Raw genomic sequence first — 18,741 nt, 5'->3', positions numbered from 1 at the left:
AGTTTATGCCATAAAGAAATTTACACCCCAGTCCTTGGGGTTGCATGTGACACCCCACCCCCACCAGCCAGCGGCCAATGGGGTGGGAACTGCCCATGCCCAAGGTTTGTGGATGATGTACAAGTGATAGAGCCACATTCTCTGTGAGAACAGAAATTAAAATTTTAAATTTAAACAGTACTGACCCCTAACAATACTGGGGAGTACAAGGAGCAGTCTGAGTTGATGCCCAGGGGCCCAGACCACGATCAGCATCTTGCTCCACCTCTTCTTCGCTCTGCTCACCTCCTTGTGCCAGCCTCTCTCCCGACCCCCAGAGGCATCTGCATTGCTGGAGGAAACGCTGTGGCGGCCCTGGCGGGGGCCTACCAGCTGTACATGCTGAGATCAGGTTTGAGGTCACCAAGTTTTAGATTCAGGGCTTCTACAGACTGTATAAGCGACAGCTAACAAATTTGCCAAGTGTAAGTTAAATGACATCTTTGAGAAGGATAATTTAAGAATATGGAAATTAACTGTTTCAAGAATTGGCCAAGCATTTTAGTCTTAAGAACCTTCCCTTGAGAGCACTTTCATATTACTGGACACAATGAAAACAACAATTTTATAGGAAATATGTTTATTATTGATCATCTCAATTCAAAAATACTCAGTGTTTCTTGGGGCTGGCCCATCATATTCTGTCTCTTTAAAGATATTAAATAATTAAAACTATGAGCAATTTTAATATTACAAAGACACTTCTGTAAGATAAGCAAGAAAGAAATTCCTAACAATGAAACAAGGTCTCCACAACTTGCTATTAAAACAAAGAAAGCATTTCCAATGACAAGATGTCATTGGCTAGAACCCTGGATACAATCTATCAGAGCACATGCTGGAAAGTGGGGTCAAGAGGTTATAGTGCCCACCCTCACACGGAGTTTGGTGTGGGATGGCACAAGCATGTTCTGCTCAAGGGCTCAGAGATACTTTCCCTTCTGCCTAGAGGATGGGTCCTTTGGGCCTGGGGCTCATTATTTAAGTTCCCCAAAGCCCACTGCTTTTCAACTTCTTGTCCACATAACCATGACCAGAGGTTTCAAGGAGAAGACAAAGCAGGGAGTATTTAGCTTTGACTTTTGAGCAGATGTAACACCAGCTCTTCATCCTCTGCTAAAGACAGGCCCGTATCCAACGGCTCTAAGACTTCCCACTTGGCCTTCTTTCTGTTACGACTTGTGAGGACTGTGTCTTCAACTTCACTGTTGTTTCTTTTCCTCATCACCTGCTTCTTCTTGGTATCACTGGTGAGAACAAATCCAATGATTTACTTTATAAATACATAATTAAATTCATTATTAAGAAATCAAACACTTAAAATAGGACAAACTTACCAATAACAGATAGTTGGTAAAGTGATACTATTATTCAAGAAGGAAAGAAATTATAACTTCAGGATATCTGTGTCGTAAATAAGTACCTTCCCATCAATGGATGGCAGTAAAGGGCCTATCATGAACCAGGCATGTGCAGGGGAGAATGTATACACTGTCTTATCCACTCCTCACAAAATTTTAGAAAACTATAGATGTATCACCCACAGTTGGAGGACACTGAGAGATCCACAGTCTGGCTCCAGACTGGCTCCTTTCTTTGCTTGTGCAACACGTAAAACCACTTCTACTTAAAGTCAGGTGATCCTTTAGGCTAACAGATGTCAGGACACCAGGTGCTGACTCTATTATTTGTTGCATTAAGTTGTGATATATAAACCATGAGGAAAACAGAACCCGAAATGTTAAATTAAAAATGTATTAAGATATCAAATAAACATCCTCATTTGAACTCTGTATCTAAGGCCCACACACAGTCTTAAGAAAGAATAGACAGTACTGCTGTATTCTGCACACACCTGAGGCACAGACCATAAAAATAAAGCTGATTCTGAAGATAGAAGCAATCACTTGATACATTAAAAATTAAGAAAACAAAATATGCTCAAAGCATTTTAAGATACCATCATCATATTCAAAGATGACCCAATTACTGGATATAAAATTAAATTAAATAAAAACCCCATCTATTTGCAGCAGCAACCATTTATTAAAGGCTTACTAAGGGTCTGGCTCTGTGCTACATTTTCTTACAAAGACTCCATTTATCTTCACAAAACCCTTGGTGTGGGAATCATTAACCTCATTCTACAACAAGGTTAGAGAGGTTAAATGATTAGACCTACATTATACAGGCGGGATTCACATCCAGATCTGAAGGACTCTAAATTCAGCCCAAAGCCAGTCTATTGAAAACAATTTGAGTTGACTCACTTTAGTAAACATTTGGAGGACAGTAATGGAAAGAATCAGGTGTGGAAAGAGCAACAGTCTGACATTGACAAAGTCAGACCTTGGCCAATCAAATAATATTTCTAAGCCTCAGTTTCCATACCTGAAAGATAGGGATTACCTAATTTACCTAGCTGTAAGAATTAAATATAACTACAAGAACATAGTAATGCTCAATACATGTTAGTTGCCTATAAATTATTATCTTTCAAATAAATTCTTACATTGATGTTATATAATAAACAGCCAAACAAATCATCACAGAAATAGTACAAGCATATGATGTATTCCAAAAGAGAACAAAGTGCTCAAGTGGCCATGGAGTCTCTTACTCCTTAAAAAGATAGCCTGGATATCAAAGTGAATATGCCTACTAAGCATTTCCATGTATGACCAGCTTGAAGCCAAACTGCAAATCATTTGGCCATTTACCTCCCAGACATGCCCAATGCTGACTCAGCAGCTGTACCCTCTCACCATTGGAGGAAAGAGAAACAAGACAACACCAAGGTTAACCACAAATAACTGCATTTTAAATAATGCCTAGAAAAATGAAAATAATTAAGTCCTATATGATGAGAATTCAGTCAGCAGAGTAATTCTTAAAGGAAAGGGATCTTAATAAAAAGTACTGAATGTTAACCTGGCTGAGTATGGCCAGTTCTGTGCCAATTCCACTGGGCTCAAGTACCGTGATTTATCTTGTACAATAGATATTTCTGCCTTGCCTGTACTCTAATTGTATCACAGAGCCTCTCATCAGAAGCAGCCTAATCAGTGGGTCTTCCTAATTAATCCATTATTAATTTCCTCCTGCACTTACACTTCCTGTAGGAAATAGCTGGTTCAGATAATAAAAAGAAGATAGGGGAGGGGGATCCTCCCACAATCATCTAAATGAGCAGAGGGAGCCACAAAGAGCAGAACACCAACACCCAAAGGGAAAATTTGACAGGCTCCAAAACCCACTCAGATAGCCAAATTGATGAAACAAAGAAACAAATGCCAAATGAAAGAACAAGAGATCTACCGAAAATGAGATAAATGAGGTGCAGTGAAGCAAGTTAACAGAACTAGAATTCAGAGCCATGATCTTTAGGAAGCTCAACAGCATGAGTAAGGACATCAAAACCATGAGTAGAGACATAGAAATGTTGAAAATCAACCAATGGGAAATTAAAAACCACTAAGAAGAAATGAAGAATGACACAGAAGAAATAAAGAACACATTGGAAGGTCTAAACAGCAGAGTAGAGGAAGCTGAGGATTGGATGAGTGAATTAAAACACAGGGAAGAAAAAATCAACCAATCAGAAAATCAAAACAAAAAAACAATTTATCAAACAAGAAGACAGCTTAAGAGAACTGTGGGAAACTAATAATGTAATAACATTCACATCACAGGAGTCCCAGAAGAAGAAGAAAATGTGCAAGGCTTAGATAATATATTTGAAGAAATAGTGGCAGAAAACTTCCCTAATCTGGCGAAGGAAGAAGGCATTCAAGTTCAAGAAGCACAGAAGGCCCCAAGTAAGAAGAACCCAAACAGGCCCAAAGCAAGACACATAGTAATTAAAATGCCAAAAATTAAAGACAAAGAGAGAATCCTAACAGCAGCAAGAGATAAGCAACAGGTTATTACAAAGGAACCCCCATAAGACTATCAGCTGACTTCCCAACAGAAACACTACAGGCCAGAAGGAAATGGCATGAGGTAATCAAGGTCATGAAAAACAAGAATATGAATCCAAGACTACTCTACCCAGCAAGGCTATCATTCAAAATAGAAGGTCAAATAAAGAGCTTCCCAGACAAAAAAAGGCTAAGGGAATACATTAGCACCAAACCAGCACTACAAGTAATGTTAAAAGGACTACTGTAATTAGCAAAAGAAACAGGAAGAAAAATATAAGCACACAAAACAAAAATGACAATACATACATACATATCAGTAATCACCTTAAATGTAAATGGCTTGAATGTTCCCAATAAAAAGACACAGAGTAGCTGACTGGATAAGAAAACATGACTCATATATATGATGTTTACAAGAGACCCCACCTCACAACAAAAGACTCACATAGGCTGAAAGTGAAGGGATGGAAAAAAATATCTTCCAAGCATGCCTTGGCCGGTTTGGCTCACAGTTGGAGCATAAGCCTGCGGACCAGAGGGTTTGGTTCCCACTAGGGGCACATATACCAAAAAAAAAAAAAAAATCTTCCATGCAAACGAAAAGCAAAAAAAGCTAGGATAGCAATACTCATATCTGACGAAATAGATTTCAAAATGAGGCCATAACTAAAGACAAAGAAGGCCACTACATAATATTGAAAGGATCTATCTAACAGGAAGACATAACCTTGATGAACATATATGCACCCAATACAGGAGCACCAAAATATATTAAAAATCTTCTGGAGGACTTCAAAGGTGAAACTGACAGAAAACAATCATAGCAGGGGACTTCAACACCCTGCTAACATCACTGGATAGATCCTCTAGACAAAAAAATTAGCAAGAAAACAGAAACTCTAAATGAAGTACCAGACCAAATGAATTGAATAGATATCTACAGAAAATTACACCCAAAAAGTACAGAATTCACATTTTTCTCAAGTGCACATGGAACATTCTCAAAGACAGACCACATTTTAAGACACAAACTAAGTCTCTACAAGTTCAAGAAGACTGAAATCATATTAAGCATCTTCTCAGATGACAATGGCATGAAACTAGAAATCAATTGCAACAAGAACATGCAAAGATATTTGAACACATGGAAGCTTAAATAGCATGTTAATAAACAATGAATGGGTTACCAAGGAGATCAAAGAAGAAATTAAAACTTCCTGAAGCCAATGAAAATGAACACAAAACAACACAAAATCTACGGGAAACAGCAAAAGCAGTTGTGTGAGGGAAGTTTATAGCACTACAGGCCACCTCAAGAAACAAGCAAAATTTCTAATAGACTATCTAACCTCACAACTGAAAGAACTAGAAACCAAACAAAAAGAAAAACCCAGAGCAAGTAGAAGGAAGGAAATAGTAAAGATCAGAGCAGAAATAAATGACAGAGGCCAAAAAAACAAAACAATTTAAAGAATCAATGAAACAAAGAAATGGTTTTTCAAAAACATAAATAAAATTGATGGACCCTTAGCCAGACTCACCACGAAACAAAGACAGAGAACTCAAATACACAAAATCAGAAATGAAAAAAGAGAAGTAACAACTGACACCACAGAAGTACAAAGGATCATTAACAAATACTATGAACAATTATAAGGCAACAAATATGACAGTCTAAGCAAAATAAACAAATTTCTAGAAACACATAGTCTCCCAAAACTGAACTTGGAAGTGATAGAAAACTAGAACAGACCAATAACAACAAAAGAAATTGCAGATGTAATCAAGACTCTCCAGCAAACAAAAGCCCAGACCCAGATGGCTTCACGGGGGTATTTTACCAAACATTCAAAGAAGAACTAACACCCATTCTCCTCAAACTATTTCAAGAAATTCAAGAAGAAGGAAGATCTCCAAACTCGTTTTATGAGGCCAGCATAATTCTACTTCGAAAACCAGAAAAAGACATTACAAAGAATGAAAACTACAGACCAATATCGCTGATGGAACACAGACACCAAAATACTGAAAAAAATACTAGCAAATAAGATCCAGTAATACATCAAAAAATTTTTTCACCATGACAAAGTGGAATTCATCCCAGGGATGCAAGGCTGGTACAATATTCGCAAATCAACACCACATAAACAAAATGAAGAATAAGAACCACATGATCGTATCCATAGATACTGAAAAATCCTTTGACAAAATCCAGCATCCATTTCTGATAAAAATGCTCAGCAATGTGGGAATTGAGGGATCATATCTCGACATAATAAAGGCCATATATAAAAGACCTACAGCCAACATCATACTCAATGGGCAGAAAGGAAAAGCATTTCCCTTAAAAACAGGAATAAGAAAGGGATGCCCACTTTCACCACTCTTATTTAACATAGTTCTGGAAGTCTCAGCTACAGCAATCAGACATGAATAAAAATAAGAGAGATCCAAACTGGAAAGGAGGAAGTGAAACTGTCATTATTTGCAGATGACATGATATTATACATAAAAAACCCTAAAGACTGCATCAAAAATCAACAAGACTTACTAAATGAATTTGCCAACATAGCAGGATACAAAATTAATGTCAGGAAATCAATGGCATTCTTATACACTAATGATGAACTAACGGAAAAAGAAACTGAGAAAACAATCCGATTTACCATTGCAGCAAAAAAATTAAGATACCTAGGAATAAACTTAACCAAAGAAGTAAAAGACCTATTTGCAGAAAACTGCGGGACATTGAAAAAAGAAATAAACGAAGATATAAAAAAGTAGAAGCACATCCCTTGTTCATGGATTGGAAGAATTAACATCATTAAAATGTCCATACTACCCAAAGCAATCCCCATCAAAATACCAACAACATATTTCACAGAACTAGAACAAATAGTACTTCAAAAGTTCATACGGAACCAAAAAAAGACCTTGAATAGCCACAGCAATCTTGAAAAAGAAGAACAAAGTAGGTGGGATCACAATACCAGACATTGGGTTATACTACAAAGCCACTGTAATCAAAACAGCCTGGTACAGGCACAAGAACAGGCATATAGACCAGTGGAACAGAACAGAGATCACAGAAATGGACCCAAGACATTAGGCTCAATTAATATTTGACAAAGGTGGCAAGAGCATACAGTGCAGCAAAGACAGCCTCTTTAATAAATGATGCTGGGGAAACTGGACAGCTACATGCAAAAAAATGAAACTAGATCATCAACTTACACCCTATATAAAAATAAACTCAGAATGGATAAAAGACTTAAATGTGACTCATGAATCCATAAAAATCCTAGAAGAAAATGTAGGCAACAAAATTTCGGACATCATATGCAGCAGAATTTTCACTGATACATCACCTAAGGCAATAGAAACAAAGGGAAAAAATGAACACATGGTACTACATCCAACTAAAAACCTTCTGTACAGCAAAAGAAACAACCATCAAAATGGAAAGGCAACCCACTGTATGGGAGAGCATAGTTGCCAATGATACATCGGATAAGGAGTTAATTTCCAAAATATATAGAGTACTCATACAACTCAACAAAAGGAAGACAAAAAACTCAATTAAAAAATGGGCAGAGGACACCTCTCCAAACAGGACATACATGTGGCCAAGAGACATATGAAGAAATGCTCAACATCACTCATCATCAGAGAGATGCAAATTAAAACAACAAGGTATCACCTCACACCTGTCAGAATGGCCACCATCAACAAATCATCAAATAACAAGTTTTGGCGAGCATGTGGAGAAAAGGGGACTCTAGTACACTGCTAATGGGAATGCAGACTGGTGCAGCCACTATGGAAAACAATATGGTATTACCTCAAAAATTAAAAATTGAATTGCCATTTGACCTAGTGATCTCACTTCTAGGAATATACCCTAAGAATCCTGAAACACCAATCAGAAAGAATATATGTACCCCCATGTTCATAGCAGCACTATTTACAATAGCTAAGATCTGGAAACAGCCCATGTGTACATCAGTAGACGAATGGATAAAAAAGCTGTGGTACATATATGCAATGGAGTACTATGCAGCTGTAAGAAAGATCTCTTATCCTTTGAGACGACATGGAGGGACCTGGAAAGTATTATCCTAAGTGAAACAAGCCAAACAGAAAAAGACAAGTACCACATGATCTCACTTATTTGTGGAATATAATGAACATAACAGTCTGAGGAATAGGGTAGACCCAGAGATGTGGACATAGGGTTCAGACTAACAACTCTCAGAATGGGGGTTGTGAGGGGAGGAAAGAGATAAACCTTATAACCTATAGGAATGTACGCAGAACCAATGGACATGGACAACAAAGCCGGGAACAGGGTGTGGGGGATGGGGAGGAGGGTGTCAATGGGGGGAAATAAGGAGAAACATCTGTAACGAAAGGAAAGGAAAGGAAGGGAAGGGAACAGGAGGGGAGGGGACGGGAGGAGGGGAAGGGAGGGGAGGAGAGGGGAGGGGAGGGGAGGGGAGGGGAGGGGAAAGGGGAGGGGAAGGGGAGGGGAAGGGAAGGGAAGGAAGATGGGAAATGTATGTAGTCCAAATATTTTCACTATTAGAGCTTTGCTGTTTTGTAGACCAGTTAAAATTCTAGAAAGGTATTTTACACTACTTTCCAGAGCAAATAAGTGGTAATATCCATAGCAAAGTTAATTATTAACAAAAATGTAGATATTGTATGGGTATTTCACCCAAAGGGAATATAACGTAATGAATCTAGAGAACATTTAGTAAGCAGAAAGCAAAACATGGTCACAATCTGGTGTCTTCAGCAAAGACCTCCTCCAAAGGTCCAGGACTAGAAAGTGACATCAATAGCATGGCTGAACACATGTTCCTCATCCATTCTCCTCCCAGCAATGGTCTGCCATCCATCCACGACCGTGGTGCCTTGGTGGGAGATGTGGGATCCAGCACTATACACCCAGAGACCTAGAAGGAGTCTCACCCAGCTCTGTATTGGGTAATAAACATACAAACACCTTAGTCCCAACTGGGAGCCCTGCAATGTCCCAAGAACGAGCACCAGTCCTTCTTGCGTGTGGGAGAACACTGTCTTAAACAACCACACACAGATGAGAGCGCCTCTGTGAAAGTTCGGGTCTTCAGTGGAGAAGTTCCAGTACACAACTGGAACAAAACATATGAGTTTGGATTCACTGGAGAGAGTAAGAGGGACAGTGTGACTTGATTCACTCCACCCGCCCCTAAGGCGGCACAGCTCAAGGCCAAGACCTATGATTTTTCCACAGACAAGACTGGGAGCACATGAGTGAGTGCCAGGCTTCCCCAGCTGTGTGGAAATGCTGCTGAAGAGGTCCCCAGTCTGGACGCATACAGGAGGCAACTGATTGATGTGTCTCTCTCTCTCTCTCTCTCCCCCCTCCCCCCACTTTCTTCTCTCTCTAGAAATCAATAAAAGCAAATCCTAAGGGGGGTGGGCTTGTCACTAAAGCCAAAGTAAGTATTTGAGCCAGTTTATTCACTGCCGCAATTAAAAAAAGAACAGAACATTTAAATATGATTTCAATTTTAAATTCTTACTATATTAATAATTGAGTTTTAAATAAAATACATGTAACATTCTTACTTTCTAAATTCTCTAAACTCAAAATTCTCTCAGAAATTAAATTGACTTTTCATTAAGTTTGTTTTCCTGGCTTCAACATTTTAATTTTTTCAGGTACTTGTAGCTACCTAGTTACCCAGAATAAGAATGTAGTCTGCGTTACATTTATGAGAAACAAAAAAGGAAAAATACCCTAAATTAACACTGGAGGATCAACTTTCCTCCTAGTCCCTCTTCTGGGCACTCCTCATAGTAGCTCTTACTCATGAGATCAGACGCGTTCTGTGTGTTCAGGCTGGTGCCCCTCTGTGTGCATGGCACTCCCTCCCTCCCTCTGGGTTCTCCCCTGCTTCAAGACTCATCTTCAATTCCTCATCTTCTGTGAAAGGTACCCAACTCCCTATTATTAGTGATTTCCTTCCTCTGAATTCCTAGAGCTCTAATTGTATATTAGTCATTTTGCACCTAGCATTGCTACTTCCTAATACTACAGTGATTTTTTTCCCCACCTGTATGCATCTTAATGCTCGAGTAGAATGTAAACTCCTGGGTAAGAATGTGTATTGCTACAACCACCTTTCCATCGTCATTCAAATATGCATGCCCAGCAATTTCTCTTCTGGAAATTTATCCCCAGGAAATAATTAAGGGTGTGTATATTTAGTTACTGCATATTCAAAGCAAAGCTATTTGTAATTTCAGAAAGTTGAAATCCTAACATCCAATTATAAGGGATTAATTTGTTAAATAAGTTGTAAAATTTCAAAGGAAATATGATGCAGCTATTAAAACCAATGTTACAGAAATTTCTTCAGTGACATTGAAAACTAATATAGAATCACAGTCTTTGTTTAAATAAGGTTGCATGTATATATGCATAGAAAAAGATTTTGTTTAAACGTTCTTTCTGCTGGTACATGTAGCTTCTAGTTTTTCTGTAATAAGTTTGATTTGCTGTTTGCAAGGAAAAAAAACACCTTAAATTTGAAGGAAAAAGTAGATATATGTCAATTATTCTTCATAATTTCACAAAGATCAGAAGCACAGAGAGTAGGTGTTGTTCTACCTGAGTGTCAACCTGGGTCCCTGGATCCATAGACGTATGGGGAAAGGTAAGCCTTTTTAGGTCAGCATAGATGGGTCATGGGTTGTTTTCAGTATTTCAAAACACCTGCAACTACAGGCCACAGACTACATTCTGGTATTTCTCTTCTTTTGGCTTTGTACATACTTGGCACTTCTGAAGCTTGAATGGCTTGGAAAGTATCTCTTTGTTAATAAAACAAATGTGAAAAACAGTAAGTATTAACTGTCTTGAATAATTATTTCAAAACATAGAGACCATTAAGGTTGAAAGCAAAAGTTCTCTGTGATAATGAAAAACCTGGAAGTTGTTTTTCTAGACTTGAGAACTGGTGCTCCAAAGAGCACATAGAGAAATTTGTGGTTTTGGCTATAGTTTTACTTTTCAGTTGTACACAGGCTCCTCAGGAAGTTTTCAGTGCTGGTTTCCATGCCCACTATCCACCAAAAAAAACCGTTAAAAACCAGTCTTCTCAAATTAAGGTTCTTGTTGAAACATTCCTCCCATTCCCGCCAACCCTACAAATGCTGAAAGGAAGATTCTTTGTAAAGATCGCCCTGGCTCTTGAAATTCTTCATAAACATTTTAGTGACTGCCTCTATCTTATTTAATTTTGAAGGACTCTCATGCTCTGGCCTGCACTATACACCCCCCTGTTCTTTTGGACTACTTGTTATTCCCTAAGTTCTCAACTTCATTTGTCTCCTTTTGGAATTCCCTCTTTCCTATTTTATGACTATATAAATCCTCCCTATCCTTCAAAACCCAGTTCAAATATCTCCACATCCTCAACGATTCCATCTTCCACAATTCCACAACTTTATGCACTGTTTGTGCCTCTCCCATGGCACTCCTTCTGAGTGACGTTACACAACAGATCTCTTCCCCGTGCCTACTAAATCCTTAGCTTTTTGAAGACTAGGGCTGTTTGTCACCTTCATCTATACAGATAACCTGAATAAAGTCATTCAATAAATGTTGGCATATCTGAATGGTAGAAATCACGACCTTGTTGGGATGGTTCTAATCCCTGAGAACTACAGCCACTGCAATGAGGAATGCAATGTTTCAACAGACTTTGCATCTAATTAGATTTCCAACACAGTCACAGACAACACTGCCATGGAGTACTCAGACCATGTCAACTCCATTCCCCTGTTTTCATAAACTTTATGCTGGCATATGCCTTTCTAATGAGTTGCCACCTGTGGACTAGAATAGCAGCTGTTTCTTACCCTCATCACCTTCCATGAAGCCAACTAGCATCACTGTCAGAGAAACACATGATTGAAGGATGATGGGATGAAAAAGAGCGAGAAATATACATATTTATATAGTCATGATTAGGTTGTTAGGGTAAATATTTAAATTTTAATAAATGTCAAAGGAATTCATAGTTAGAGTGTTGAAATGAATTATTCCTTCTTTACCTAAAAAGGTTTTTAATAATTCTTCAGGTCTCACCACAGAGAGGTTTTTACCAACCACCTCATATAAAGTGAACTGTACCAATTCCTCTCATTATCTTACAGTTCCAATTTCATGGCCCTTATCACCAGCTCTTTTCTACTTTTTGTTTACTTCCTTATGATCCGTCTCTCTCACCAAAGTATATGCTTTAAGAGGACTGGGATCTAGACTCTTTCTTTATTGTTCTATGCCACGCACACAGTACACTTGTCGGTTTACTGAATGCCTGAATAATAGGTCTGTTGAACGACAACAGACAAGTAAAAGCATATCCCAAATTCCAAATTGGTGATATGAACACTCTACTCATATGTTGGATACAATCTATTATATGACACTATTTTTACTGATTATTCATCACATCAACCTAGTCTGTTAGATATTTTTGCAGATGGCTTTGAATAGAGGGCTTGCCATGCTGCATGAGGCTTAATGAATGATTTTGATGAGGAAGAAAATGAAAAGTAGATTTCTCAGAGGACATTAAATTCTATTCTTGTAAATGTATATACTCATTAAAAAAAACTCCTAATACTGTTTTGCTTTTAGTAATGAACATGATTAGCATAGATTAGTATGGTCCTTAGAAAGCATTAGCCAACAGACTTACAGACATGGAAAGTGATAGGACTAATGATACATTGCACCAAGAAGAACATAATCATTAGTACCTTCTGTGAACTACAATGTGGCTTACTGATAAAGAGCATACTTTAAATAAATAATGTGTGAATTAACCTCAATAAAAACAGACCAGAGCATCCTCAGTAACCTGGAAACCACATTCCCTGGGCTACAAGAATGCTGTACTGAAAACTACTACTTCAAGCCTCGAGAATGTTACAAGAGCCGTCTGATATGACTATTGCCAAGGCATCACAGAAGAAAAAGATTTGCTGGGAAAACCTATCTTCTTCTGTTGCACGCAGAGTTTTACAGAAACACAGTGTAGTAGAGCAAGCACTAAACTTCCAAGGATGCTGCGGCAAGCAGTTCCAATGGTTAAGTTATAAAAAGGCAATCAAAATCACTGGGGATTCTGTAAGCCTGACACTGGAAAAGAGGCTGTCTCACATTAGAGCTCCTAACCTCTGTAGCAGCTGCATTTATTCATGTACAACTAGGGGTGTGCGGGTCTGCGTGTTACACTACAAAATGGAAGAGCACATCACTGTGCAAGCCTATTCAGAAACCTAGGCCCTGGCTGGGTAGTTCAGTTGGTTAGAGTATCATCCCGCAATGTTATGGTTGCAAATTCAATCCCCATCAGCACACATACAAGAATCAACCAATGAATGCATGAATAAGTGGAACAATACATCGATGTTTCTTCCCCCGCCCCAACTCTTTCTCTAAAAATCTAGCCATAAAATTTTTTTAAAAATCTAACAAAAGCAGTAGGTAAATGTGGTACTCTCCTCTTCCCAGGCCTCCTCCCACAACCACATCAAAATTACAACTAAACTACAGAACAACCATCATTCAGAACTACCTGACATCGAGCAGAATGGAAGTCCTACAACTATGAAATTAAAGAGGCCACATCGAGACTGGTAGGAGGGGCAGAGGTGGGATGGACTGGTCCCATACCCACGTGTGGCAGATAAAAATCAGGAGAGACACCTCAGCTGGGAAGGTCCTCCCTCAGGAGCAAGGGTCCCCCCTCCCACACCAGGCCACCAGCTCAGGGTTCCAGTGCCAAGAAGAGAATCCCCATAACTTCTGGCTGTAAAACCAGAGGGAACTGAGGCTGAAGGAGGCTGAGGCTGAAGGAGGCTGAGGCTGCTGGAGCCCCAGGCAACTCCTCTTAAAAGGCCTGTGCACAGACTTACTTGGACTAGCTCCCTTTGAGCTCCAGCATTGGGGAGGCAGCTCAAAAGGCACCAGAGACATACTGGGAAGAACTAAGTTGTTTGGCCTCGGGGCGAGGGCTGAAGAGGCAGCTTTCTCCTGGACAGATTTGCTGGCAGAGGCTGTTGTTCCTTTAGTGAGGCCTTCTGCACGAGGCCAGCAGACAGCTGCCATATCTGGGACTCCAGCAACCTGGCTCACACTGTTTGCCCCGCCCTTGTGATTCCCTGAGGCCCTCCCCCATCCAACCTTTGGGCCCACCCAAGCTGTTTCCACAGGCTTTCCCATAGGATTGGCCTGTCCTGACTCCTGCTTCAGATTTTCCTAAATGCTCTCAAAAGAGCAGCATCTGGCCTCAGCAAGACCCATACCTCTCATTAAGTGGCCCCAGACTTGGCACTAGGAGCAGCCAGCCTTGGTTCACAACTTGGCTCTGCCTGGGCACCTTCAAGACCAGCACAAGCAGTAGCCATTGGCACGTCACTTTATAGCTTATGCCGGCTGGCCCCAGGTAGAACACAGGCAATGGATGACCTTGCCCCAGAGCAAGCACACCCAGTGGACAGCTTCAGACCATGTCGAAACACCACCACCCAACCACCTCCACAAGTGACACACTCAAAAGGTGGACTCAATGGGTACCAAAGCTTTGCTGAAATAAGTCTTGCTCTGTGTAGTGAACCCCTACACAGCTGATCCTCCAAGGTAGTCAGAGGTCAGAGATCATTGCATATAGCCAGTCCTTGCAGATGATCAGCCTTAGTAAATCCCTCCCACTGATGTGACAATAGTAATCAAGACTCAATTAGAACAGAAGTGTGTACAGTCCACATGAGAGGTGCACCTCAAGGGCCCAGCTGGAATAACCAGGGAGGCTGTGCCACTGAACCCTACAGGACACCTACTACAACAGGCCACCCTAGGAAGCCTAGGAGACATAGCAACTCTACCTAATATATAGAAACAAACACAGGGGGGGCAGCCAAAAGGAGGAGACAAAGAAAATGAAAGAGCAGAACAAAACTCTAGGACAAGAACTAAACAAAATGAAGATAAACAATCTAACAGATGCAGAGTTCAAAATACTGCTTATAAGGATGCTCAATGAACTTAGTGAGGGCCTCAAGAGTATAAAAGAGGACTAGTCAGAATGAAGGAGGCACTAACTGAAATAAAGAATAATTTACACAGATTCAATAGTAGAGCAGGTAAAGCCAAGAAGCAAACCATCAATTTGCAATATAAGGAAGCAAAAAACACCCAATCAGAACAGCAAAAAGAAAAAAGAATAAAAAAAAAAAAAAAAAAAAAAATGAGGATAATGTAAAGAGCCTCTGGGACAACTTCAAGTGTGCCAACATTCACATCATGGGGGTGCCAGAAGGAGAAGAGAGAGAACAAGAAATCAAAAACCAATTTGAAACAATAATTGCAGAAAACTTCCCTAACTTGGTGAAGGAAACAGACATACAAGTCCAGGAAGCACAGTGAGTCCCTTGGGTAACTTTTCCAACATGCTGCCAAATTATGTGTGGAAAGTTACCAAGAGCACAGCACCAGAATGTGCAGTTTATTCTCCTATTTGAATAAAATTCTCCCTCTTGCATTCATATCAATAAATATACCTTAGACTTTTTCCCCCCAAATTTTAAGCTAATAGTAAATGAGCTTGAAGCCATTAAAAAATTCTCAGAAATCTTTTTTTTTTTTTTAATCTTCCTCACTCGAGGACATTTTTCCATTCTTTGTTCAGACAGAGTGGGAGGGAGAGAGAGGAACAGAGAGAGAGAGAAACATCGATGTGAAAGGGACACATCGAGTGGCCGCCACCCGCACAACCAACCAGGGCCGGGGACAAACTGCAACCAAGGTACATGCCCTTAGCGGGAACCGAACCCAGGTCTCTCCGGACTGCAGGCCGATGCTCTAACCGCTGAGCCAAACCGGCCAGGGCTCTCAGAAATCTTTATACCTATCCTTAAGTATTGGCAGTCTTGGTATTCCAATATGTTGTGCCAGAGACGTTTCCACTCATCATAAATTTTAATTTACAAGGCTATGGCAACAGTTCTAATGAAGATTAATGACTGCAGTACATTCCATAAAGTCTGCCCAGCTTCCTTCTGATGGCTAAGGCTACTGTGTACAGAAATGGAACTGCAAATGTATCACATCCTTTAACGTCTGTTTTCTAGCAGCTTGGTACTAAAAACAATTTAGTCAAAGAAAATATTTATTGGCTCAGAGTTCATTACACACATAACTGCAAGAGCAGAAGATGTCCTCTTAGATCAGAATTCAAACAATCAGAAAACACTGGGGGTGGTGGGAAAGAAATAGAAGGCAGAGGACTGTAATCACACTACTGATCCATGTACATGTTTCCTTCTAAAACATACATATGTGTCATTTGGGGCTGGCAAAACATTTTTACCCACAATCTTTTGTTGTTGTTTTTTGGGTTCATAAACACACTTAAGAATTTGATGACAATCTATGTATGGCCCTTTCCCGATGAGTACACAGGAGAGTATGCCACATGCACATACACACCATCATTTTGGGAACAATTTCAAGATGTTTTGAGATTCCCCTAACATCATCCATAGACTCCAGGTTAAGAATCCTTGCTCTGCAGCAACACAGAAAACATACATAATTATTTATCTTCTCCCAGACTTTTAAAAATCCAAAACACATAAACACCCATACAAGTTGGGTTGTAGTATGTTTTTTTCTCATTGCTAATCTGTATGTAGAACATTCTGTGCTCCCCAGAAGCACATCAGCTTTTCTCCTCCACTACTTTCACTGATCAGTTTTCAATATTCACCTACCCAAGCATGTCCCCAGCTATCTGGAAAAATTAAGGTTTACACTTTAGTCTTACTCTTATTAGTTCTTCAAATGATTTCAAGAGAGAGATTACCCAATCTTCAACAAAGTTATCCTTTAAATAATTATTCATAATGGCAAAAACAAAACAACAGAACCAAAAACCTAAGCCTAGGTACAACCTAAAATTCTAAAAGGCGAGTGGATAAGAAAATTATGGTGTAAATAAGTGGTGAATTGTTGTATGGTCATTTGGTATGAATGCATTCCACATAAAGGAAAGTGAAATGAAAAAAGAATGGTCCTAAGAAAATGTCTTCCTCAATGGTCTTTTCAGGGAAGACAAAGTTGCCATGCACCAGAATCAGAGCAGCAGCCAAGAGAACGCTACTAGGTGATTCATCACCCTTGCTACAGCATCCAAGGCTAACAGCATCCAAGCCATTCATCCATCTTCTTAGAGATTCTAGCACTTCTGAAACATAACAAACTCATAACTATCATTGAGTGACAATCATTCAATGAGTCGCTAAATGACAGAAGAACAGAAAGTGCAGGGCAATAACTGAGATTCCAATAAGGTTAAATTGAGAGCTTACGAAACCCCAATTTCTCAAAATATGACTTCCTCTTCCCCACCCTCACCCCAAGAAATAACACTTCCTTCTTCAGTGGGTAGCAACCTTTCCCCTAAAAGTCCCAAGACATAAAATATTACCTTTCCCTATCACTATCCCAACAATCTTCTTTGGAAGATTCTCCATTCATGCTATATAACACACAGAATATTCTTTTATTTTTTTTTCCTTTACTGATTTTCAGAGGGAGAGGGAGAGATAAATAGAAACATCAATGAGAAAGAACATTGATTGGCTGTCTCCTGCATGCTCCCCACTGAGAATTGGGCCCACAACCTGGGCATGTGCCCTGACCGGGAATTGAACCGGTGACCTCTTGGTGCATGGGTTGACGCTCAACCACTGAGCCACACCAGCCAGGCCAACAAAGAGGATATTCTTATTTTGCTTTATTTTTAGGGCAATAGCAAAAGAAATAAAGATCAAAGGAACACAATTTAAAGAAAGTCAAGTAACTGAACTCCTCCTGTCACCCAACAATTCATGTTATGTTCTGATAAAAGTTTTATGAAACTTGATAGTTCATAGAATTTGTTTTCACCAATAAGAAGAGTGACTGAGATTTTCTCTTAAAAGCTGCCAGGTAGCCCTGGCTGGTTTGGCTCAGTGGTTAGAGCATCGGCCTGCGGACCAGAAAGTCCCAGGTTCGGTTCCTGCTAGGGGCACGTGGGTGGAAGGAAGGAAGGAAGGAAGGAAGGAAGGAAGGAAGGAAGGAAGGAAGGAAGGAAGGAAGGAAGGAAGGAAGGAAAGAAGGAAGGAAGGAAGGAAGGAAGCTTCCAGGCATACTGGAATCAGCGATAAATCTCCTGAAGTTAGAAAGAGTAAAAGAATAGAATGGCGGGCTCACAATTAAGTCAATATAGCATTAAGCTGAGCCGACTTCTTTCAACACCTGCCACCCACAACTAGACCCACCAAGTCAGTGGAAACTGTAGTCAACATTCTTTTTTAACAGTCACCTAGACTCTAAATAAGAAAAATTCCCTTAAAAATTATTCCCTATTTTTGGCACCAGTAATTCCACTAACATTTATATAAAATATATAATGTAACATACCCAGCCCCAAAAGTAGTTAAGAAAATGAAAATGCTTTTTGGGAATTTTGTTCCCTAGAAATCCATCTTCGGCTCACACATTTCTTTTCGAGTTGAAAAGCTTTCCATATATATTACAAAGTTGACTGTAAAGTCTTAAAAGAGTAGTTAGTATGTAAAAATTTACATTAACATTAGGTGAAACCACAAAGATTAAAGTGGTTCATCTCCTTCATGTAAGTGATACTTTTTAAAGATAGGCAAGTTCATC

General features: G+C 39.6%; 1 protein-coding gene across 1 annotated transcript in view; it reads right to left on the bottom strand.

The window, feature by feature from the left end:
• Positions 1–602: 602 nt before the first annotated feature.
• Positions 603–18,741, bottom strand: part of DDX10 (DEAD-box helicase 10) — a 353,565-nt gene continuing 335,426 nt past the window's right edge. Inside the window, exon 18 of the mRNA XM_036258174.1 lies at positions 603–1,286. Within this exon, the coding sequence (XP_036114067.1) occupies positions 1,109–1,286 (178 nt within the window). The 3' untranslated portion in view covers positions 603–1,108. The remainder of the gene's footprint in view (positions 1,287–18,741) is intronic.

Source organism: Molossus molossus, unplaced genomic scaffold, assembly GCF_014108415.1.
Source record: "Molossus molossus isolate mMolMol1 unplaced genomic scaffold, mMolMol1.p scaffold_m16_p_13, whole genome shotgun sequence".
NCBI lineage: Eukaryota > Metazoa > Chordata > Mammalia > Chiroptera > Molossidae > Molossus > Molossus molossus.
The sequence above is the reverse complement of the archived record's forward strand: the minus strand, read 5'-3'. Positions and strand labels throughout refer to the sequence as shown.